This window comes from Oncorhynchus nerka, linkage group LG22 (assembly GCF_034236695.1).
Source record: "Oncorhynchus nerka isolate Pitt River linkage group LG22, Oner_Uvic_2.0, whole genome shotgun sequence".
Taxonomy (NCBI): Eukaryota; Metazoa; Chordata; class Actinopteri; order Salmoniformes; family Salmonidae; genus Oncorhynchus; species Oncorhynchus nerka.
In genome coordinates, this window is record NC_088417.1 from 74466697 (window position 1) to 74492297 (window position 25601).

A 25601-nucleotide genomic window follows, 5' to 3' on the forward strand; every position below is an offset into this window, starting at 1 on the left:
GCCATATACTACACCTCAGGCAATATTGCTTAAATATACTATAGTGAGGTAGATGAGGGTCAAGTATGCTGCAGTGAATGAAGGTAGAAACACTTCAAATTAGACATACCATATAGACAAATCACAACACACAATGTACAAATGAGACAGTATCTGATCAAGCCTTCTGTGTTTTAGAGAACCTCAATATAGCGTCAGTTGTTCTTCAATTTAAGTGAATTAACTTTCTTGAAGTGATCATACTTTAATATTGTATTGTAATCACAAATCTTGATATGACATAAGCTGTGCTTAGGTATTAGGAAAATGTGGAGTACATATTGATTTGTTATCTGGGTGTTAACAATGTCTGATTGCATCCTTGGTGAATGTTTTAGTGTCTAATGAATGACAAAGGTAATTTATCAGGGCAAAAATCAGGGTCATTAAGATGAGATTCCAAAGTGGTTTAAACCATCACCCCTCAATTTCTCTTATGTGGTAGTTTACAGATAGTTATAAGTTGACCATGTGCGACAATGACACTTGCAGCAAATGTAGATTCACTCTCAATTGTTATTTCCCAGCGTGTGGCATTTCATTGTATAAGATAAACAAGAGGTACTGTAAAAGATCTACAACATGTATTTTCAGCACAGTCATGGCAGTGAGGCAAATGAAACTGAAGCACAACGTAAACGTACGCAACCTTATTGTTGATTAGTGAACTATAGATGTAGCGGATGTATTTGTGATTAACCAATTCAATATTGAGGAAAGTCTAATGTAAATGTAACTGCAGTAATCTGGTATTTTCATGATCTCTGTATTCATATTCAAAATTTGCTGAATTTGTATGGTCATTTTGACAATAAACCTTACGCACTTAAATAGCCCCCTCAGATTTCTTGCATTCAGCCTCCAAACAGGGATGCTGATACTATTTTCCCTGGAGAAAAGTGTCTGGTTGATGCTGAACGTAATTATCACGGTTTTCAGACACGTGCAAAGCTGAGGTGACTTCAACATTCGAGGGGAAGTAACACACTTGGTTTTTATAATCCAAATTGATCAATTTGCCTGCTTCCATCCAGAAACTCAACATCACTGCAGTGCAGTCTCTCCGGGAGTGCTGGAGCAACATGCAGCAGAGGAGCACTAAGTATGGTTGCTAGCTGGCAATCTGACTCACCTTTCCAATCTCCAGTGCATTAGCTAGATTGGTTGTCCATAGCCCAGCTAGCTGAGTCACCTCTATCACAAGGCTAACTGGCTGCAAACAAACCAACCATACCACCACATTTTTCCACTCTCCTCCTAGATCCCATACCCTATCCAATGCCTAGACTGTTGCTACTACTTCTCCAAGGTAGAGTAGGCCACTCAGAGGGGAAAGTGGTGTGGTCAGGGACAGGTAGGATTGACATCACTGCAGAGATATGGTGCATCTTTGTGACTCATCATTGCTCTTTGAAGGGGCAGCCAGAGATGACTCACCAAGCCCAGGATAGGTTTGAAACAGCCAGACAAGAGTGGCTATAGTCAAATTTACAGGGCCTGGAGAAGAGTGGCAGCTCAGTTTGTACCAAGTGTGTTGACTGGCAGGATGTGCAAACAATGTCGTGATAACTCAAATGATAGCATGTTGACAGCAAGGGGTTTAGGAAAGCAAATATGGAGGTACAGGAGAAAATGGCTGGAACACTTAGCTAGAGGAAATGAGAATTCACAGTCCCGTCTTTCCATGAGAAGTGACAGAACATGTAAATCATGGTAAAAACATGTTTGTGTTTATAGAATGTGACTGAATTAAACCGAAATACCAGGGGTGCCAAGTTTGGAGAAAATCTGTTGCTCCTTTATTTTTTAGAAAAAAAACAACATTTTGTAGGGGGAAAAAATAAACACTTATTACACCTAGAATGTCATCATTGAACTCAGAAACGACTAGGAGGCCAGTCCAGTTACCATCTATTATATGAAGAGAGCACATTCCCAAAATATTGAGTAGGTATTTAGGCCTATCTATTGGCACAATTGAGGTCTTTTCAAACTCTACACCCACAAAGAGTTTGCAGACAGAGTTACTGCTGGCTGGCGATTGACTAACCAAAACCTTGCTTAATGAATTGACTTCCCAGAGTCCCATCTCCTTCTCTCGTGTGGCAACATGACTAGCAATAGCATGGACCACCACATGACACATGAGAGTTCAGAGCCACTAAACCAGAGTGTAGTAGGGGAATCATGGGGCAGAGGAGCTGGGGGGATCCTGGGAGCATTGGGTGAAGTCATGGAACTGTATGACACTGACACACACACACACACACACACACACACACCACCTTATGTTAGGAAGTGGAAGGAAAGGAGAAGAGAACCTGCCTGTCTGTAGCCATGCGGTCTGTTCCTAAGGCAGACCCGTCGCTCCGACCTTCAAGCCAGCAAACACAACCGTCTGATCAGTAATGCTCACAACAACTTGATCAGATGTATTTGTATACAAAGGTGTGAATATTACAGGCAAAATGTATCTGTGATTTGTACACACAAATAAAGTCCTTTGTTCTTTAAAACTGCATGAAAAAAAAAGGCCTTCGCTCTTTGTAGCTTTTCTGGTTGTCCAATTAAGAGGAAATCAGAGGTGCAATGGATGCTCAGCCCAACAAAAGCCTTCTCAAATTCAGCTGCCACACAATAGATAAATATGCAAATATTTCACCATCATTAGTATTAGCTAAGAAAGAATTGCAAAGTGTATAATACAGTGAAAAAAATACAAATTTCTGTAGTAAAAAATGCCCTTCTCAGCACTAAGGTGGAAGTGAGTGGTGGTTATGGGCGAACATCTCCCAAAAAGTACCATGATTCACATTGGTGTTTGAACCAATGACTGGTTTGAAGGACAGTGCCCTGGAAATTATAAACTAATGTGTTCATTTGATCCATAAAAGTATATTCTGACTAACAGAAATAGAACAATGGTTCCAATCCTTATACAACAGCTTTGCATTTCTCCTTTCCAATTACCCACACTCCTTCATGTTACTAGCACACTAGACATCAATCAACCCTAACAACCACATGCCACAGGATGAGGACATGGCCAAGCCTCTATAAAACTATTGTATGTGCAAATATACAAATTCTACAGAACAGATAGGGACTAGGGGGAATATAGCATGAAAAACATTCAGTGGCCCAGGAGTTAACTAAGGAGATACATCTGTCTCTGATTCAATGGCGGAACAGTCTACTGTAGGCATGCAGCATTTTATAACGAGACATAATTAATGATGTAGGAAGTCACCACCTCAACTAATTAGAATCAATCAGTTCCTACGCGAAGATAGTCTTGAACTAAAACCCGCAGAATCACCTTGCCTCTATGACCTAGCCTGGACACCTGAAAGGGGACATTTATGCAGTGAATGAGCACACCAGAGTTGACCTCTCAATGAGAAGGGTGAGGATTTGGGAGGATGAAGAATAGTGACAGGGTTAGCGTCAAATCAGACAACCCGACACAGAGGGGGTCATGTGGAAGAGGGTCATTTAGGGAGAGATGTACTGTTCAGACAGGACACAAACAGAGTAGAGGGAATATCACTTTCTGTCACCCAGGTGGTAGAGAAAAACAGACCGTACAGTCTCCTTGAGATATAACATGAGCACCGGTTTTTGGCATCTCTGAAACTTTGTAGTAGTACGACCAGGAAGAAGGGAGAATGCAAGGGCAAGTAGACAGATGGCAGAGGAAAAGCAGATGAGAGGAGTTGATAGAAGAGGAGTAAGGAGTCTTTAAGGCCCAGGAGAGCAGTAAGTTAGGTGGAAGAGAGTTTGACCAGGTCCATGTTGATGAGTAACCCTGAAGACCAGGGAGGGAGGTTCCTTGGCAAGATTATCAGGAGCACCACTGCCAGTAGAGTCGTAAACAGTCTCCTACACAAAGCAAAATTATGCAAAAATCATTAAAAAAAGAAATCCCTGAAGTATTAATTTAGTCAATTGAACAGAGTCCAGTCTCAGTATCACGCCTGGTGGGTAAGGTAGATGGTGGTTGGTTGGGGTTAGAAAGCCCAGTTTGAGGAAGTTTGAGGGGGCTGTGTTTGTCAGTGGTTCCAGCCCATGAGGTGGCTGACACGGGCCTTTTCGGTCATGCGACGTACCCGTCCTGAGCGGGACATGCCTAGGTTGAGGGGGTCCTCTGTGGTCCCCGACTCTTCATCTGACTCGTCGTTGTACAACACCGTCCTGCGGCCCTGGTTCCGGGTGTTCACCTGACCAGACTTACTGCGGCTACTGCTTTTCTGACCGCCCTCTGTCCCACCCTCACCCTGCTCAGAGTCGTCCTCCGATTCCTCCTTTTCCTCAGGCTCCTCTTCCTCCTCAGGCTCCTCCTCGTCATCCTCCTCCTCTCTCTGCGGTTGCGGCTGTGGCTCCTCCTCCTCTTCTTCCTCCTCCTCCTCCTCATTGTCTTCATCTTGTTCGTCGTCATCTTCTTCATCCTTCTCCTCCTCCTCATCCTCTGCCTGGACTCGTGCTCTCTTGGCTCTCTCTGGAGCCTCCTCCGCCTCCTGTTCTTCTTTCCGCCTCCTCTTCCCAGAAACGTCCATCTTGCCCATGGCTTTGTGGCGGGTCTTTAAGCAGGGAGCTTTGCTGTAGTCGTGATCTCCTCCCTCCACGAACTTCCCAACCTCCGACTCACTGTCTGAATCACTGTCTGATGAGGACAATGATGAGGAAGATGACGATGAAGAGGAGCTTTTGGATCCTCCAGACTCCTCCCCCTCCTGCAGCACTCTTCGCCGGTGGCTCTGTCTGGCACCATTGGTGAGAGGTCTGTTACGCTCTGGAGAGACAAACATAGATCGTCTCCCTGTTAAACAGATCACAGCAACACTGACTAAAGTAGCCTCCAGCAACAGCTACCAAGTAGGCTTACATGATAACCCTTTCTGATTGTGTGATTTTGGTAGCATTGAAAAACATAGCAATAACACCATTAACTGCTGCGTTTTAACCAGGTTGACTTCAAACATTCAAGTAGTTGGGAAACTAACTAAAGACATTTGTCTTGATGGCGTGGTAAAACATCTCTATGAAGGACTATTTATCCACTGCCTTTTGGTGTTGGTTACCCTGTGTAGTAATACCCGAGTTCTTGATGGGTGTGGTCCGACTGCGGGTGACACGGTCGGCCCCTGGGCCCCCAATGTGGCTGCCTGTCCCGGAGCTGGAGGAGGACGAGGGCTGGCTGTCCTCTTCCACCACCACGCTGCTCGACTCCGACGCTGCAATAGCAGCACCTCACGTTATCACCCAACCTCCCATCGCCTCAAACATTTCACACATACCGCCACAGACACAAACATACACGACAAGACTTACCCTGAGATGGCCTGCGAGACAGGCTCTTAGATGAGGGTTGGGATTTTTTGGGTGTTGCTTTCTTCCCCGACTTGTGCTTCCCTTTAGGACTAGAGAGAAGACATCAATATAGTGTTTGAGGTGAAATCTAAATAGATCCTACAAGGAGTGGTAAATAACAGGTGTGTTTATTACAGTGGTAAGGGTTAAAGTTGTAGAGAGGCATTCCAGCCAGGCCAGTACCTGGAGGGTCGACTGGTGGGAGGGGAGCTGCCTCCACTGTTCAGCCTCTTCCTGTAGCTGACACTCTGGCGACTCCTCCTCCGCTGGTTCTGGACTGCAGACTTGTAGTCGGAGATGATGGAGATGATTTGTCTCTCAAAGAAGGCTGATTGGCTCAGGGTCATGGTGTAGATCTGAAGATAAAACAATGAAGATCAAAACCCCATTCTCTCACAGAACACATAAGGGTCAGGGGTTATAAGACCCACTGCACCCCCCTGAAACTTGGAAAGAAGTGGGGAGTGCTCAACCAACGTGAGTCGAGGTGAAACCCCAAAAATTGTCAGAATGAGTAGACTAACCTGTGACTTCTTGTTAGGTGTATATGCTTTGGAGTTGCTGAAAATGAGACGGACGTCTTTGGCAAACTCCATGGGGTTCTCGTAGTTTCCGACGACCAGCGCCTCTGTAACAGTCCCCAGGTCCATGGGAGTGTCTATGATGTCTCGATAGTCCTGGGAGAGGAGGGAGAGAGGGTAGTTTTTAGGACGTCTGAAACCACAACTGAGAATTGAGGACAGATAGTTTGTAATACTTCTGAACCACTACAGTCAGACTAATAAGACTATCAGCTTCTCTGATTGAAATGACACAGTGGGCTGGTTTCCCAGAAACAGTTTAAACCGAATCCTAAAATGAAAAGTATTTTCAAAGAAGAATCGCCATTGCTTTTTAGACCAGGAGCAGGTTTGATCTTGTTACGGGACTAAATGAGCCAGATTGTAAAGCACTCAGATCCTAAGGCACTCATCCTGTAAGGGGATGTTATCATGTCTCTGTGGGAGTGGCAGTGACTATAATAACAAGCCTTACTGGGTAGGTGAAGAGGTCCACAGGCAGTCTGAAGGGCTCAGAGTCAGGGCCGTCCATCATACGCCGCAACAGCTCCCGACATTGGCCCCGCCACGCACGCACGTCTAACACAACCCCACGCTTTTTAGGACTGGGATTGGCCCGCTGAAAGTGGGAGAGAGGGAAGGTTTCCGGTTAGGTAAATAAAAACAGGAGGCAGAAAGACAACAGGGAGGAGGAATCACAGTCATAGCAAAAACAATGCATATTCCATGTTTGAGATTAAACCCTCCCTTACCTGTTGTCCTGTGGATGTCCCTGGAGTGTCAGAGTCCACGTCCACCTCAGCAGTCTGCACACCAACAGAGAGACAAGTACTCTTAGTACAGTTTAATAGACCACCAATACCATTTAAATATCACTATGAACTCCTTTGGGGTGTACATGGACTTCTCCATGTCTCACCTCATCCTCTCCACTGCTCAGCTCAGTCTTCACCTTGTGGCACAGATCTAAGATGTCTGTGCAGCTCTGATCCCTGACAAAACCACACAACAACTTGTCATATTTGCAGTCAAAACCAAGTTATTTAAGTAGATTTCACATTGTGGAAATCTACACCCTTCATTTTAGTACGATGTCAGGGGTGCCCTACCCGATGTAGCGGAGGAGCACATCAGTCACCACCTTGGCTGCTGCCACGATGGGGCTCTGGGGCTCATTGAAAGTGCGGGCGTTGTGCTCGATGTAGCGCACCTCCCACATCAGAGCCGAGATCCTCCTAGGAGAGAGGAACACCCGGGGGGGGGGATAAGTTGAGTGAGAGTCACTGATCTCCCCAAACGGGCACATACCAAAGTCCCAACACAGAGGTACAACGGGGCAGCAAGGATAAATGGAATATTAGCGACAATTACAATTGTTTTGAGGGATGACTACAGTGCGAGTGTGGAGAGGTCAGTGCTGACCTGTAGAAGCGGTTCTCCAGCCGTCTGTGGATGGTGCTGAGGTCAGTGGGGTAGGCCACCACAGTGCAGTAGAGGGGGTAGTCCCGCAGGTCCACAGGTGAAGCAAACGCCTTGGCCAGGTCTACATACAAAATATACAGCCCATCACACTCATCAGGCAATACCAATCCATATGCAAGTTCACTTCCAGTTACAATCTATTTAACGCAGAATTCCTAGCATGAAAGCTGTTCCTGTGTGGTAGCAGTGACCTACCCAGTGTAAGCAGATCGTTGATGCCAAAGATGACCCTCTGGCAGTCCTCGTCCCGTGAGTGAGCCCCCCACTCCCCCTCCTGGGGGCTGTAGAGGCGAGCCTTCACCTCCTCCTCTGTCACCACCACCCCGTCACCAACCTCTTCTGGCAACTCCGCTGGGGGAGGGAACGCAGCACACCAGTCAGAAACCATTAATCAGCTCGTTGGTTAAAACACACCAGTCAGAGACAACATCAGCTCATTGGGTTAAAACACACCAGTCAGAGACAACATCAGCTCATTGGCTGGCAGCTCAGTCTCACTATCAATAACCTGATATAGATAGAGACTGCATGTGTTATGTTGAATGAGCTAGCAAGGAAGACACTTGAATGTGTAAACTGACTGAAAACAAACTGCATTATTCCAGTAGATGACCTGAGATGGGTGAGGAGCCATTGATAGAAGCAGTGATAATAACCTTCATCAGAAATGGGCTCCATGTCCCAAGGGCTCATCTTCTCCCTCTCGCTATTATCCCACCTAGTCAAGAGAAACCACACCTCAGCATTCAGTATCATAAGACATTTATATTTTATGCATTCCTATTGAGTGTAAGCTACAGTATGAACTTTTGAGGGTCACACTGGGATGTACCACTCCAGACTGTAAGCTTAAATCTAGTGTCAGACGTGTTAATCAGACCTGTTGAGTGCGGGGTACACATTGACTCACTTGACAGCGTAGCACTGGAACAGGCTGTCTGGGTACTCTGCCTGGAGTGGCTGTTGGTCCTCCACCGAGCCAAACCACCAGGCGTCATCGATGATACTCCGGAAGCGCACACCTAGCCGGGATAAAACATTGCTCGTTTCAGTACATGACAACAGCTGGTCCGTGAATCATCATACGTACAGAGCACAGATGTATGGGAGTATGAACTGTAAAGGTACATCCCACAGAACAGAAATGTATGTGGGAGAGCGCACCACACTGCTTATATGGCACAAAGTAGAGAGGAGGTGGAACATGTAAGCGAGGGAGCTGGACCGATACTCTGCTAGCCTCTAACCACCATGTACATAAGCCTGTTAGAGTGAAGCAACACTAACCAGTCTGCCAGTTGTGCTCTTTAGCTTCGTCATAGAACTGCTGGAGCACCAGGAAATCAATGACATCCGGCATGTCATGGTACCTGAGAGAACAAGGAAAGTCATTGCCACTTATTGTTGGATATTACCATATTCTTTTCAAACAAGAGAATAAAGATGGATGACTCACTTTAAGGAGAATGACTCATTGGTCATTTTGCCTGAGATGGGGTGCAGGAAGGCCAGTTTTAGGCAACAGAGGGTGGGAGGGCCCACCTCATACTTAATGCCAACCACCTTCACAGACTCCTGGTCCTGAATGACGAGAAAACAAACAAAATATATTGAAATAAGAGAGAGGCCTCACAAAGGATATGTAATACATAAAAAAACATACAGTTGAAGTTGGATGTTCACATGCACCTTAGCCAAATACATTTCAACTCAGTTTTTCCACAGTTCCTGACATTTAAAAAATGACATGTCTTCTGTCAGTTAGGATCACCACTTTATTTTAAGAATGTGAAATGTCAGAATAATAGTGGAGTGAATTATTTATTTCAGCTTTTATTTATTTCATCACATTTCCAGTGGGTCAGAAGTTTACAAACACTCAATTAGTATTTGGTAGCACTGCCTTTAAATAGTTTAACTTGGGTCAAATGTTTTGGGTAGCCTTCCACAAGATCCCCACAATAAGTTGGGTGAATTTTGGCCCATTCCTCCTGACAGAGCTGGTGTATCTGAGTCAGGTTTGTAGGCCTCCTTGCTCACACACGCCTTTTCAGTTCTTCCCACAAATTTTCTACGATTCAGGTCAGGGCTTTGTGATGGCTTAAGGACAAAGTCAAGGTATTGGAGTGGCCATTTTGCCACAACTTTGGAAGTATGCTTGGGGTCATTGTCCATTTGGAAGACCCATTTGCGACCAAGCTTTAACTGATGTCTTGAGATGTCACTTCAATATATCCACATAATTATCCTGCCATCTATTTTGTGAAGTGCACCAGTCCCTCCTGCAGCAAAGCACTCCCACAACATGATACTGCCACCCCCATGCTTCACGGTTGGGATGGTGTTCTTCAGCTTGCAAGCTTCCCCCTTTTTCCTCCAAACATAACGATGGTCATTATGACCAAACAGTTGTATTTTTGTTTCATCAGACCAGAGGACATTTCTCCAAAAACTATGATCTTTGTCCCCATGTGCAGCAGCAAGCCGTAGTCTGTTTTTTTAATGGCAGTTTTAGAGCAGTGGCTTCTTCCTTGCTGAGCGGACTTTCAGGTAATGTCAATATAGGACTCGTTTTACTGTGGATATAGATACTTTTGTACCCGTTTCCTGCAGCATCTTCACATAGTCCTTTGCTGTGGTTCTGGAATTGATTTGCACTTTTCGCACCAAAGTACGTTATTTTCTAGGAGACAGAAAGCGTCTCCTTTCTGAGCGGTATGACGGCTGCCTGTTTATACTTGCGTACTATTGTTTGCACTGATGAACATGGTACCTTCAGGCATTTGGAAATTGCTCCCAAGGAAGAACCAGATTTCCCCCACTTAGTTTGAAGGTAGGCCTTTAAATACATCCACAGGTACACCCCCAATTGACTCAAATTATGTAAAATTAGCCTTTCAGAAGCTTCTAAAGCCATGACATAATTTTCTGGAATTTTCAAAGCAGTTTAAAAAGGCACAGTCAACTTAGTGTATGTAAACGTCTGACCCACTGGAATTGTGATAAAGTGAATTATAAGTGAAATAATCTGTCTGAAAACAATTGCTGGAAAAATGATGTGTGTCATGCAAAGTAGATGTCCTAACCGACTTGCCAAAACTATAGTTTGTTAACAAGAAATTTGTTGAGTGGTTGAAAAACAAGTTGACTCCAACCTAAGTGTATGTAAACTTCTGACTTCAACTGTATGTGGTAGACATAAAGGAAGCAGTGTTAGTCTTACCCTGAGGTTGAGCTTGTTCCAGGGCTGTTTCTGAGGATTGATACTGTAGGCCTTGGCCCTGTGCACTGCCCTGACGTAGGCCTGGTGGCCCTGCCTGAAGTACATCAGCTGAAGAGGAACAGGTGGAGAGGCTCACCACACAGGCCACGTGTCTATTAACTATGACGCAAACCTTGCACTATTGTATTCAATTAGGTACAGATTTAGCTCAATTCGAGAGCTTGTGACTATCAGCATTTTTTGTCAAAAATCTGTTACTGACACAGCCTTGTTCTGTTCAATGTTCTCTACCTACTCATGTTGTTAAGTTCAAAAGAATACAATATAAACATTTATGACAGCATTCAAAGCAATGAGGGTTTAGAACTTTCAAGCCAATTATAACAGAATCATCTTTTTTGCTGATAGAACCTTATAGTCCCAAGGTTTCTGGTGTACTCTGTTGGACCTAAGGCCCGTAAGGCAGTAGGGTTCCTTACCTCGTCACCCATCTGTGGCACAAAAGGAGAGCGGCGGGGAATGGTCTCCATGATCCAGGAGGGGGGCAGCCATTCCTCCGCATCACACCCAGCCAGAGACAGAGACGAGCTAGGTTTCTGAGCACAGAGACAGGGGGTTAAACGGTCTGAAATAACACACACACTCTTAAGGGAACTTGCCCTCAGTCACGAGACCTCAGCACATCAAAGTCAAACAAAGTCAAAGGCTCTACACTCCGTACAGACAGTAACTGAGAACATAGACAAGATCAATAATAATATGCCATTTCCAAGCAGCAAGTTGGCTGTGCCATTTCCTGACATTCCCATGTTTCTACTGTACGTTCCGTGAGCACACCTTCTGTTTGGTCTGCTTGGGCTTCTTCTTCTTCTCCTCCGCCTGCTTCCTTCCGGCCTCCTCTCCCTGGCCCTCGGCCTCCTCTGAACTGCTGGAGCCACCGGGCGGTCGGACCTGCCTTCTGCTGGTCCGCTTGGGGGGCTGGAGGTTGATCCCCGCATCAGCTGTCCAATCAGAGTAGTCACTGGAGGAGACACTGAGGGAGAGAAGTGGTATCAAAATGTGTATTTTGTAATCAAAGACATAAGGTAGAGTAATGAATGGATACCTATGTTCCTGCAGTATACTGACTTTTCAGGAGATGGCAGGCATTTACCTGGAACTGCTGTCACTCTGCCACTGCGTTTCCCCATCAGAGGAAGCGTCGCTGGCTTCTGCCTGCTCCTCTGCCTGCTCCACACAGAAACATAATTAGACCTCCACTGACGTGACAACGCGAGTCCTCTGCTACTTCAAGAACAACAGACTACAATCTCCCCACCTCTCCATCGCTGTCCGAGTCCATCTGGCTGTCAGAGATCCTATCCCTGTTCACACGACGTTCTCCTGCTGAGCGGGTCTGGTACGCTGGTGGAGGTCTGGTCTGCTTCTTCTTCCTCTGGGTCCGCCGCAGGGAGCGCTTGCAGGGAGCCTGCTGCTCAGTCTACAGGGGGGAGAAGTCGTTGTTGAATGATAGAAAAGAAAGTAAAGCAATTGGTAGAATTCAACAAAGGGGCACACATTTGTCCTGAAAGAAATAGAGAGCTGTGGGACAGTAGTGTAGTCACCTTAGGAGAACTGGGTACAGGCTTCCTCCTCCTCTCTGTGTTGTAGATGGAACACTCCACCTCACCTTTGGCCCGTCTGGTCTCTTCCATCACCCTACACAACGCAAACAGCTTTAGTCAGCCACTGGGGGATATCTACCTCAGCACCAATCTTACAAATGGTCCAAGGCTCAAAATGAAGAAGATGGGCAGGACTGGTTAGAACACAAGGTTCAAGGCCATCTAAGGTAGGCTCTGTCTGTCTGGTCAGTCAGCCTCACCGGAGGACCCCTTGCTGGACTTCGTTGACCACAACCCTCCTACTCCAGGCCAGCAGGTCCCTCTCTGTGGCCATCTGACTGCGAGGGGCGTTGTGGTGCATCTGACGCACCCCCTCCACCTGACCACTCCTCCTCAGGCCCACGTTAGGGGGCGATCCCACTACCTCTGGTCTCTCACCAGCTTCAAATGAGGAAAAACAGAGTTACACATATCAAATCAAATGTATTTGTCACATACACATGGTTAGCAGATGTTAATGCGAGTGTAGCGAATATTTAATTAATGACTACAACATTGAAATCCAATATGCACACACTGTATGAGGGTCATTCCATACAGTGTGTTATATGAAACTGTGGAACGTACCCCCCTCTCCTTCAGGCTCTCTCTCTTGGTCCCGCCTCTCTTCCGGCTGGTTTTGCAACTGTCTGATCAGGACATCCAATGGGCTTTCTCCCTGACCCTCATCTGCTGTTAGCTGGCCAATCACCTGCTCCACCACCTCACCATCACCTAAGCAACAGAGAAGTTACAATTCCCAACATTACCCACATTTTGATCCCAGAGCCAGGTAAAGAAACATTGTTGAAAGCGTTGATAAGGAGGTTTACCATTGGCCATGTAGCCCAGCTGGGGCACCAGATGTTCCTCCTTGCAGCTCTCCCTGCCGGGCACCAGGCGCTGGTAGTGGGTGGGGTGGGGGTTACCGTCCACGTCCACCAAGAAGGGAGGGGGCATGAGGTGGGGCGCCTGCTGGGTTTGCTCGTCCAGGACAAAGTTATTGGCGTCCCGGATCAGGGGCCGGAAGTCAGTGTGGAAGAACATCTGGTCAGGAATCTGGAGGAGATGGGGATTTGTTATTCTCTTTACAAGCAATTAGATGACATGGAATTAACATATCTATGTTCAAATGAGCCATGTGTAAAGGCCAGACACTCACCTTCTCATAGGGTCTGCTGCAGCCAAAGCCAAAGATGAGCAGGTGGCCATGGGAGTCAGTGCAGGCAAAGTGCTGTCCATCAGCTGAGAACTTACAGTCAAACGCTGCACCGTGGCCTTGGCCCTCAATCTGAGACAGAGGAAGGCTTGTGTGAATGTCGGCCAGGGTGAAAACACTGGTACGCCACCAACACGGTCACCGTGTAGTACATATGAAGATCCTTTGCTAACTGGAACAGCAGTCAGGCTCTCACCATGTTGAAGAAGTTGCGGATCTTTGCTCCCTTGGCGAGGTCCCACATGTAGATGTTGCCATCGTGACCAGCAGACAGCATGATGCGGCGGTCAAATGGGTGGGCCTCCAAGACAAACACCTCATCATCATGACCCTGAAGGAGGAACACAACACATTCAGTCCCAACAGGTCACACTCACTGAAGAGACCAGACGGTTCTATGGCTTTCTACAGAGCCAGAGGTCTCCAGCCGGTTGCAGAGGAGACCAACGGGAGATGGAGACATCTACTCACAGACAGCACATGCAGCAGCTGGCCCGTGGTAGAGCTCCACACTTTGAGCAGGTAATTAGAGACCGCTGTGACGACCGTGCGGTCACCGCGGTCCCAGGCCACCATCGTCGGCACCAGCTTGGTCTTGTCCTCGCCATTCACAACAGCACTCCTGTGACACAGCCATACGTTAAGTACACTTACTAACGAGACAAACAAACCCATACACCCATTTGCAGCAGCACAGACAATTATAGACAGCATTGTCTTACCCTGGTAGTCTGGTGGCTATGTCCAGAGTAATGCTCTTCCACTCCTGCTGTTGGTAATGCCAGATCCTAGCCGTGCCGTCCCGGCTGCCACTCACAAACCTCAGGCTGGGGACAGACACAGCAGTTAGAGCCCACACAGCAACAAATCAAAATAGTTTTATCAAAGTAAAGAGACAAGTGTGCACACTAACCTGTTACTGTTGTTACAAAACTGGACCACCACAACTTTGTCCTGGAAGAAGAGAGGTAGGAGTTAACAAAAGGAGTAGTGAGAAACAAACTGAACAGTACAAGTGCTATAGCGCTATTTATTCTTCTGTCTCCGCTCTCTTTTCTCTTCTGTCTTACCATGTGAGCATCCAACTCAGACAGCTTCATGGGTGTTTCAGAGCCGAGGTAATACACCCTGATCACATGATCAGTACCGCCCGTGGCCAGGAACATCCCACCTGATTCAAAGAGCAACAGGTAAGTACATTAAACAAACTGATCTAGTTCTGTGGCTTTGTGAAAACTTTACCTTGACTCATGTTGTTCAAATAGTCATTTGCAAATAACTCCATAAAGTCTGTGAAAATGTGATGAGGAATTATAATGTAAAGCATGTTGTTTATTAGGGGCCACCTACCACAGCTGAAGGAGGAGGTGGAAATCTGGACCCCAGGCCTTGACCGCTCAATGAACTTGACTGGCCGGTCACTGAGGAGGAAACAGAAAACACAGGTTAGGGTCACTTAGGCCACAAAAAGGATCTGTTGAAAATAAAGACACCATCACCTTGTCATTCCTCCCTGGATGCCTCAGACAACCTCCACTGTCCAACACTTACACAAACTTCATGCTGAGCGAGTGCCATTGCCATAAACACACCATGCCGTCTGCGCCAGTGGAGGCCAGGAAGCGCATCGGTCCTTTTACCGCCGGACAAAACTGAGGAGGACAGGGGGTGTCAAACACACTGATATTTCTCAAATCGAAAGGGTCACAAAATTGCAAAAAAAAAAACAGACCTCATGCAAGATATTTTACATCACAGAAGGTAAATGAATCAAATCAAAGTTTATTTGTCACGTGCGCCAAATACAACAGGTGTAGACCTTAGTGAAATGCTTACTTACAGGCTCTAACCAATAGTGCAAAAAAGGTGTTAGGTGAACCTAACATGAATGAATAATGAAGGGTATAACTAGCTAGGTTCCTATTACTTGTCCTGACCTGAATGGAGGTGATGGAGGCTGCATGGCTCTGCAGCACAGTGATGGGAGCGCAGGTGCGCAGGCACCACACTCGGATGACCTTGTCACAGCTGGCCGAGGCTATGAGCGTGTTCTCGTAGTTCACTGCCATGTCGGAGATCTCGGCCGCATGGCCACGCAGGGTGGACAGCAGCCGGCCGTCATCCGTGGACCAAATCTTCACCAGACAGTCATCAGAACCCTGGAAGGAGAGAGGTCATGATGAGACACCGGCGGCATAGAGACTGACACACTTCAGAGGGAACGGACAACAACTGTCTTTGGTATATCTTCTCGTCTTTTGTCAGACTCTTACCGTAAATATCCGTCTGCCACTGCGGTCGAAGGCCACACAGTACACAGAGGACAGGTGGCCCAGGATGCGCCTGTGCATCTTCATATGCTGGTAGGTGTAGGACGGCAGGGCATGGCCGAAGCGGGCAGTGCCAGTAGCCTGACGAGCACCCATGATGGACACTAGACAGCGAGAGGGTAGAGGTCAGTTGGGCAGAGGTAAAGGAATTTACAATTAAATATGTATTGCTCTGTAGTGTTTCCAATAATTTACAGGTTTCAGGAATATTCTTTTACAGCACAGCTTACCGATGCTGGGGGGCTTCCCAAAGCTGACTGGTGGTTCTGGGGGGCGACCCCGGTGCAGCGCAGCAACAGCAGTTCCGCTCCATTCTGTGTGGGTACAACCTAACAGAACACATGGTTCTAAAGCATTACAGACTGTATGACCTGGGAGTCTGGGGCATGTATTCCGCATCTGTGTAATCATGTAATCAAGCACCTCGATTAGTGATGATGACATTATTTTGTTTGGTCTTTGATGGCTAGAGAAAGAAACAGTGAATTGGGGGGGGGGGGGCTCACTTTTAGCTGTGCGAAGCAAAGACTGCCTTCCCAAGCCCAGGAGGGTCTGGACTCCAGGGACGCTAGGTGGGGCCTCCTTGTCTATGAGAGGACCGATCTGTTGGCATACTCTCAGCAGGTAGTCTGCTGGGATGTGCTGGTTCAAGATCACCTGTGGACACATCAGAGACAACAGTCATCATATAGACCTTTGTGAGTGGAATCAGTAGGAAAATGTCATCAAAGCAACATTAGGGAAAATGTAACCGTATCCCTAGACACTTTAATATTTGAAATGCCTTACATTTACAAACTAGATGTCAAAATACATCTTTAGTTAGATTTTATGTTCTGCCCAAAACGGACACTGGGCAGGGGTGAAATTGGAGCGTAAGCACAAATGCCACACACAGTTAAACAGTTGTTTGCATGTATTAAAGGGATAATCCACCCCATGAAATAAAAATCATGAAACTCCTGTCCATTTGGTGAAAACCCATGTCCTATCAGTGAGTAAAATAAAACAATTCCCATGATTTAACTTTAAGTTGTCTGTCTGTGAAATCAGGAAATTGTGTAGGAACGCGCCATAGCTACATGGTTCCCGTCAGTGGAGATAGTGTGTTATCCCCTATCAAAAAGCATTTAAAACAATTGCCTGCCCTAGATATTGTCAAATCAGCCAACATATGGTATGGGCATATTGTCTAGAATATATCCATCCGTTTATAAATCGCCATGACCAAGTATATATATTTCGTTTAGATGTGCTCAATCCAAACAGTGTACCAAATTCTTTTTAGGGGATCCTGAGTGGCGCAGCATTCTAAGGCATCACTACAGACCCGGGTTCGATCCTAGGCTGTATCACTACTGGCCGTGATCGGGAGTCCCATAGGGTGGCGCACAATTGGCCCAGTGTCGTCCTGGTTTGGCAGTCATTGTAAATAAGAATTTGTTCTTAACGGTCTTGCCAAAAATGTTTTTTTTTAACCTTTATTTAACTAGGCAAGTCAGTTAAGAACAAAATCTTATTTTCATTGACGACCAAGGAACAGTGGGTGCCTTGTTCAGAGGCAGAATGACAGATTTTTACCTTGTAAGCTCGGGGATTCGATCTTGCAACCTTTCGGTTACTAGTACAACGCTCTAACCACTAGGGTACCTGCTGCCCCACAATTAAATAAAGGTACAATAAAAAAATATTCTTCTATGATATCATGGAGGTCCGCAAATAATTGTTTAAGTGCATGCTGCCACCTAGTGTGATGGATTGTTCAATAAATCATGATCTAACTACCATGAAAATAAAATAAATAAATTATTCCCTAGTAACTTCACCGACAGTAGCTCCACTTACTACAGGAACATCCCATCAGTTTTACGGCCTCTGCATATGATACATCATGACTGATCCTATATCTATATCTGATCCTATACCGCGCTCTATACCTGACATTCAGTAAATGCTGCACTGTGTTCTCCTCCACAATTACAGCACTTAACCTTCACATTGCTTCCCCAATCACTATAATCATGTGCCCCTCCACACTTGGCACATATTTTCTTTCCTTAACACTGAGCAGCTACATGTCCCATTCTTTGGCATTTTACCAAATTATTCAACAAATTTTCTCCTTCAAGTACCATCTCGCAATGCGCGTCTGAGAAATTTGAGAAAGGGCCATTGTTGTTATAGCAACGCACTTTGCACTCACTCTGGGCAGAGGCAAACTGCAAGTTGAACTCAGAGAGAATCTCCTAGATTTGTTCAAGTGTGTGCAGAAGGGAAGAGTATCGTATGCCTGATGAAGGGAAATGCTGCAACTGTGGAGGTGAACATGCGCCCGAATTCCTAGAGTGCCCTGTTAGGGTGTAGGAGAATGAGGTGGCATGGGTAAGAAGTGTCCAGCGTGTCTCCTATCTGGAGACGGTAAGAAGATTGGAGTGGCAGGGAAGAAGAAATGGTAGTAGAGCCACCCTGACCAGTGAAGGTTTCTCATCAACCGAGGGATAGTAAAATGCTACATGTAAAAAAGTTGGACTTTGTATTATTTATTGCAATGGTCATAAACTGTACAGCACAAGCAGAGAAGTCGTCTAAGAAAATTGGAATCATAGTGAATGCCGCTGAACGTTTTTTGGAGTCTTCGTGATTTTACAGCCAAGGCCGTGCAAGAAATCCTGTTGGTGAATGTACCACCATCACAGACCCCTGAGCCTGTGTAGGGATGTATTCTGGAAGAGTGGACTGTGAATGAAGAAGTGTGATGGGTTTTCTAAGTTGCCGTGTGTTTTGGTATGATGCCCTTTTCCCAGTGTTTTTTTTGTTGTTTCTTATTCAATACCCCGTCCAGTTGGTGGCGGTAATGCACCATTAACATTGGATGCTAACCGCCGTTAAAACCCCACCAAAGAAACAAGAAAATGGTTCCAATCGTTTTTCCAACATTCATTTTTCCCATAGGCGATTTTAGAAACACTTAAAATAAGGCCTGTGTTTCGCGTAGGCTTACCCTGGCATGACATTTTGATAACCGTGTAAATCTCTCTAAGAGAAGGTGACATTTATCAATATATTTGCTTGTATTTACCCCCCAAAAATTAGCTGCTAATGTGGCTATCAAAGAACTACAAATGCCATGATGATATGGACTAAACTGAAGAATCGAGGCAATGGTAAGAATCTCTAGATTAACTATCAAATGTTAGCTAACTGTAGTAATAATAAATTGGCAAAAATGATTTAAAATGGACAATTCTGTGCATTGTCTTGTGCAAGTTTTAAATTGACATGTGCAGGAGCTTGCAGGAATTTGTAGTCTTGCATGATGTCTAATTTGATGCTAATTAGCATTTTCGAATCAGAGAAAATAGATCTGAATATATTGATACAAGTCACCTTGTCTGAGAGATTTACATGGTTATCAAAACGTCACGCAAGGGTAAGCCTACACAAAACATAGCCCTTATTTTAAGTGTTTCTAAAATTCCCTTTGGGGAAAAACTAATTTCCCTGTTTGACCACTATATTTTATAGGTATTACGACACCTCCACTGTGTGGCTCTATACCAGGCAGTCAGAAGGCCCTAAAAATTGTCAAAGACGTCAGCCACTCTAGTCATAGACTGTTCCATCTGCGACCGCACAGCAAGCGTACAGATGCACCAAGTCCGATACCAACAAGACCCTGAACAGCTCATACTCCCAAGTTCAATAGTTAGTCCAGGTAGCTATTGGTTATCTGCAATTACCTTTTTTTGCACTAACTATTTTGACTCATCACATACGCTGCTGCAACTATTTATCTATCCTGTTGCCTAGTCACTTTATTCCTACCTATACGTACATACACATCCGTTCAAAAGTTTGGGGTCACTTAGAAATGTCCTTGTTTTTTAAAGAAAAGCACAATTTGTCCATTAAAATAGATCAGAAACACAGTGTAGATATTATTAATGTTGTAAATGACTATTGTAGCTGGAAACGGCAGATTTTTTAATGGAATATCTACATAGGCGTACAGAGGCCCATTATCAGCAACCATCACTCCTCTGTTCCAATGGCACGTTGTGTTAGCTAATCAAAGTTTATCATTTTAGAATTTGCACAACTGAGCAAGAAGACAAGTGCATTAGAGTGTCTAGTTTGAGAAACAGATGCCTCACAAGTCCTTAACTGGCAGCTTCATTAAATAGTACCCTGCAAAACACCCGTCTCAATGTCAACAGTGAAGAGGCAACTCCGGGATGCTGGCCTTCTAGGCAATTGCAAAGAAAAAAACCTATCTCAGACTGGCCAATAAAAAGAAAAGATTAAGATGGGCAAAAGAACACAGACACTGGATAGAGTAACTCTGCCTAGAAGGCCAGCATCCCGGAGTCACCTCTTCACTGTTGATGTTGAGACTTGTGTTTTGCGGGTACTATTTACTGAAGCTGCCAGTTGAGGACTAGTGAGGTGTCTGTTTCTCAAACTAGACACTAATGTACTTGTCCTCTTGCTCAGTTGTGCACCGGGGGCTCGCACATAATTTTATGTTATTGTAATGATTAAAAAAAGTGTTTTCTTTAAAAAAAAAAGAAATTTCTAAGTGACCCCAAACTTCTGAGCAGTAGTGTATCTACCTCAATTACCTCGTACCCCTGCACATTGACTCAGTACTGGTACTGAGTACATAGCCAAGTTATCGCTACTCATTGTGTATTTATTCCTAGTGTTATTATTTCTGTGTTGTTGGGAAGGGCCCATAAGTAAGCAATTAGTCAACACTTGTTGTTTATGAAGCAAATGACAATATGATTTTAACTGATTTCCACACAATTTTCAAATGTTGCTACCAATCTTGTTATAATGACAAAATGAAATATTTTCACAAAAAAATATTGTTTTCAGTGTGATTTAACACTGTTTAACACTATTAATCATAGGAATTAGTGGTTTGCTCAGTCCCCTCCTGTACTCCCTGTTCACTCATGACTGCACAGCCAGGCATGACTCCAACACCATCATTAAGTTTGCTGATGACACAACAGTGGTAGGCCTGATCCCGGACAACAATGAGACAGCCTATAGGGAGGAGGTCAGAGACCTGACCGTGTGGTGCAAGGACAACAACTTCTCCCTCAATGTGATCAAGACAAAGGAGATGATTGTGGACTACAGTAAAAGGAGGACCGAGCACGCCCCCATTCTAGTCGACGTGGCTGTAGTGGAGCAGGTTGAGAGCTTCAAGCTCCTTGGCTTCCACATCACCAACAAAATAACACACTAAGCACACCAAAACAGTCGTGAAGAGGGCACGACAAAACCTATTCCCCCTCAGGAGACTGAAAAGATTTGGCATGGGTCTTCAGATCCTCAAAAGGTTCTACAGCTGCACCATTAAGAGCATCCTGACGGGTTGCATCACTGCTTGGTATGGAAATTGGTCAGCCTCCGACTGCAAGGCACTACAGAGGGTAGTGCGTATGGCCCAGTACATCACCGGGGACAAGCTTCCTGCCATCCAGGACCCCTGTACCAGGCATCAAAGACTCCAGCCATCCTAGTCATAGACTGTTCTCTCTGCTACCACACAGCAAGCGGTACCAGAGCGCCAAGTCTAGGTCCAGGATGCTTCTAAACAGCTTCTACCCCCAAGCCATAAGACTCCCGAACATCTAATCAAATGGCTACCCAGACTATTTGCATTGACCCCCCACTCTCTATTATTATCTATGCAGTCACTTAAATAACTCTACCTACATGTACATATTACCTCAACACCGGTACCCCCTGTATATAACCCCACTATTGTTATTTTACTAGTGCTCTTTAATTATTTGTTATTATTATCATCATCATCTCTTCCTTTTTGTTTAGTAAAACTGCATTGTTGGTGAAGAGCTTGTAAGTAAGCATTTCACTGTAAGGTCTAACCCGGTTGTATTCGGCATGTGAAATACAATTTGATTTGGGAAACACACACACTGCAGTTAGCCATCTGAATCACCTTCCTTCTCCCAGCTGTCTCAAATAGTAAAGGCTCTGCATACTAGGTTCGGTTTGCGCCTAGCAGAACTCGGCTGTGCTAAGTGAAGATTTGTGCCGTGTATACTCCCTTAAAATATTAAAAGACCTTCGCTAGAAAATAAAAAAAACTGCAATAGTGCCGTTTGTTCATCATGAGATGCCTTAGCCAGTATAGGCTTAATTAATCAAAAATAACTCAAGAAATCGGTCTTTCATCTCGGTCTTTCATCTTTTGCAGAGCTCTTAGTTGCGCAATTTTACATCTAGCTAAGATGTTTGGTGGAGTACTTCTCAAGTGAAAAAACGTACATGAAAACGAGTTCTCTCACTCAATGACAAACACTTCATTGAATAATCCCCAATGTTGACCAATCTCTGACAAAGGGGCCTAGATTTCTCTGACCGAACTTCTGCTGCGTTCAAAACAATTGGGAGCTCGGAACACTCCGACTTCCGAGCATTCAAAACAACTGGGTACTCGGAAAAAAACGAGCTCCGACTGGGAAAATCGTTTTGTACGGTCAACAAACTCGGAATTCCAAGTCAAGAAATATGCCATCTTTCTAGAGCTCCGACCTAAAAATCCATGACGTCATAATATTACCTACTTTGTCCTCGTAGCACCATTCGTTTTGCCTCGAGAAAAAAATATGTCCTGTGCACGAACAGCCGAAAAAACCCTTGCCGATACTAAAACGTCACAAAATGTCGTCATAATATATGCAAGAACTGTTTCGGGTGGAAAGCATGGGGACGCCTTAACTGCTATTTCATTGGCTGTCTGGTAAGATGGACGTTTCCTAAGCCTTTGTACAGCCTCATTCTGTTTACCCCTCCTCTTTGCCCACACACAACACCGCTATAATTCCTGACCAAATATTAATTTGAAGTAATCAAATGCCGGCTTTTACTCAAACGCACAGATGGTTTAAAAATAACTATCATCCATCAACTGAACAAAAACATTTGAAAGCCGACAAAATATTGATATACAAATGTATTCTCGCAATCAAAAGTTACACGATTGATTGGATAGCCGGTTATGAACTTATTATAATAACACTCACCCAGTCTTGGAAGTTTCGTTTGTATTGTTTGCCGTCCCAACTCCATCGTTTCGGGATCAACTAAACGGAAGACACGCGGTTAGATAAATGCATCAAAACTCAATAAATACAATAATATAGTTGCCGTATTGTTCATGCCTCTATCAATAACAAAGCACACAATACCAATAAAAGTAGAAAGCGCCCCAATATCGCGGAAACGAGACCTGAGAACCAGCTAATATAGACGAGAGCGGGCGCAGCTTACCTCATACTCTTCCAGTTCCTCAACCAGGATCTATGGAGAGAGTTGCTAGTCTTTAGCACACATTGAGATATTTAGATAGATAGCAATTGTAGTTAAAGTTATTGATATAACTTGTCATTCCTACCTGTGCCGATTTTTTACACGGTCCCGACTGGAGAAATCTGGCAATGAGGTAATACAATTCTGAAAATAGAGAGGCGCATTATTAAGCCATTCAATAGCTTGCTAAGCTAGCCAGCTATGCTAACTACTAGATAGCTAGGCTAACTGACTCAAGACCTAAACTGTGTTTGCGTTAATATTTTAAAGAGAGAAATAGCTAGACCCGTAACACTCACCAGCTTCGATTTGTGAACACTGTTCTTCTGCCATCACTTGATAAGAACATCGACATTTGATTCACTAATGTTTAGGTGTATTTGGAAAATAGCCACTTGAATTGCTTCCCAGCGTTTGGCCTTTTCCTTTCTCAAGCTATCTCACAGCTTTGTTAGCGCCCTCCCGCGACCAATGACAGAACATTTGCAATTCCAGCACGAGACACCTGGTGGCCATACCACCTGGTTTTGGTGAGGAGTTCATACCATATAGTGGGTCATTTAGTACTAGGCCCGGTTTCCCAAAAACATCTGAAGGCTTAGTTCATCGTTATGGTTCTAAAGACTAATGTATCCTTAAAAAGCATTTGGGAAATCGAGCCCAGGACAGAGACCTTTTATTGAGGACATATTTGTAGATAAAGTTGTTTTTATCGACCTCAATTAATTTGTCTGAGAGTAGAGCATATTCTGGGGTATTGAGATTGTCATTTCAAATAAATAAACAAGTAAGGCCTATTATATTCTACTGATGAGATTTCATGGATGTTGATCTAATGTCTTGCCTTCACTTTTAGACTATGTACTTCCAAATATTAAATTAAGTTGCAACTACAACTATAGGGTTATTTTCAGACAAGCACAAAACTTACCATATCAAAAATAACGCCATATTATCATATGTAACAGTATAGACTTTACATCCTTCCCCTCGCCCTGACCTGGGCGCGAACCAGGGACGCTCTGCACACATCAGTCACCCTCGAAGCATTACCCATCGCTCCACAAAAGCTACGGCTAATGGGTACTGCCAAACACTACTTAGCCCTAGTTAGAGCAAGGTTACCAATTTGCATGTCAAACAATTATAATTTTAAGAGCTGAAAAATTGCATGCTTTTGCAAGACATGCAAAATCATGTCTTTGTGGTGATTTGTAGGCTCTATACAAGTAAGCTGGCATGATACATTATATATAAAAAAGAATGTGGACACCCCTTAAAATGTGTGGCTTTGGCTATTTCAGCCACACCCGTTGCTGAAAGGTGTATAGAATCGAGCACACAGCCATGCAATCTCCATAGACAAACATTGGCAGTAGAATGGCCTTACTGACGAGCTCAGTGACTTTCAACGTGGCACCGTCACAGGATGCCACCTTTCCAACAAGTCAGTTCGTCAAATTTCTGCCCTACCAGAGCTGCCCCGGTCAACTGTAAGTGCTGTTATTGTGAAGTGGAAACGTCTAGGAGCAACAACGGCTCAGCCGCGAGGTGGTAGGCCACACAAGCTCACAGAACGGAACCGCCGAGTGCTGAAGCGCGTAAAAAATTGTCTGTCCTGGGTTGCAACTCTGAGTTCCAAACTGCCTCTGGAAGCAACGTCAGCACAATAACTGTTTGTCTGGAGCCTCATGAAATGGATTTCCATGGCAGAGCAGTCGCAGACAAGCCTAAGATCACCATGCACTTTGCCAAGGGTCGGCTGGAGTGGTGTAAAGCTAGCTGTCGTTGGACTCTGGAAACGCGTTCTCTGGAGTGATGAATCACGCTTCACCATCTGGCAGTCCGACAGGCGAATCTGGGTTAGGCGGATGCCAGGAGAACGCTACTTTCCCCAATGCATAGTGCCAACTGTAAAGTTGGGTGGAGGAGGAATAATGGTCTGGGGCTGTTTTTCATGGTTCGGGCTAGGCCCCTTAGTTCCAGTGAAGGGAAATTTTAACGCTACAGCATACAATGACATTCTAGACGATTCTGTGTTTCAAACTTTGTGGCAACAGTGGCAATGCTCCTGTGCACAAAGCGAGGTCGATACAGAAATGTTTTTTCAAGATCAGTGTGGTAGAACTTGACTGGCCTGCACAGAGCCCTGACCTCAACCCCATCGAACACCTTTGGAATGCTGACTGCGAGCCAGGACTAATCGCCCAACATCAGTGGCCAACCTCACTAATGTTCTTGTGGCTGAATGGAAACAAGTCTCCCCAGCAATGTTCTAACATCTAGTGGAAAGCCTTCCCAGAAGAGTGGAGGCTGTTAGAGCAGCAAAGGTGGGACCAAGTCCAAATTAATGCCCATGATTTTGGAATGAGATGTTTGACG

General features: G+C 45.0%; 1 protein-coding gene across 2 annotated transcripts; it reads right to left on the reverse strand.

Annotated features, from left to right (window-relative positions):
- Nucleotides 1-1811: 1811 nt before the first annotated feature.
- LOC115105719 (bromodomain and WD repeat-containing protein 3-like) lies at nt 1812-23671 on the reverse strand. 2 transcript variants are annotated; one of them, XM_029628039.2, is made up of 40 exons: nt 23519-23671; nt 23305-23363; nt 23181-23210; nt 22934-22993; nt 16373-16523; nt 16097-16195; nt 15810-15970; nt 15474-15695; nt 15088-15188; nt 14887-14957; nt 14607-14707; nt 14450-14490; nt 14259-14363; nt 14008-14158; nt 13733-13867; nt 13480-13608; nt 13151-13376; nt 12906-13052; nt 12539-12719; nt 12279-12372; nt 11993-12154; nt 11828-11901; nt 11512-11707; nt 11154-11270; nt 10675-10782; nt 8908-9032; nt 8739-8821; nt 8362-8473; nt 8108-8169; nt 7647-7802; nt 7392-7512; nt 7079-7204; nt 6889-6961; nt 6722-6775; nt 6445-6588; nt 5934-6086; nt 5593-5765; nt 5371-5459; nt 5136-5273; nt 1812-4831 (listed from the first exon to the last, which is right to left on the reverse strand). In XM_029628039.2, exons 1-40 carry the CDS (start codon nt 23550-23552, stop codon nt 4092-4094), a joined length of 5304 nt encoding a protein of 1767 aa, XP_029483899.1. In that variant the 5' UTR covers nt 23553-23671; the 3' UTR covers nt 1812-4091. The 2 variants fall into 2 exon arrangements, with proteins under 2 accessions (XP_029483899.1, XP_029483898.1); XM_029628038.2 differs by having other exon boundaries at nt 5121-5273.
- Nucleotides 23672-25601: the final 1930 nt, after the last annotated feature.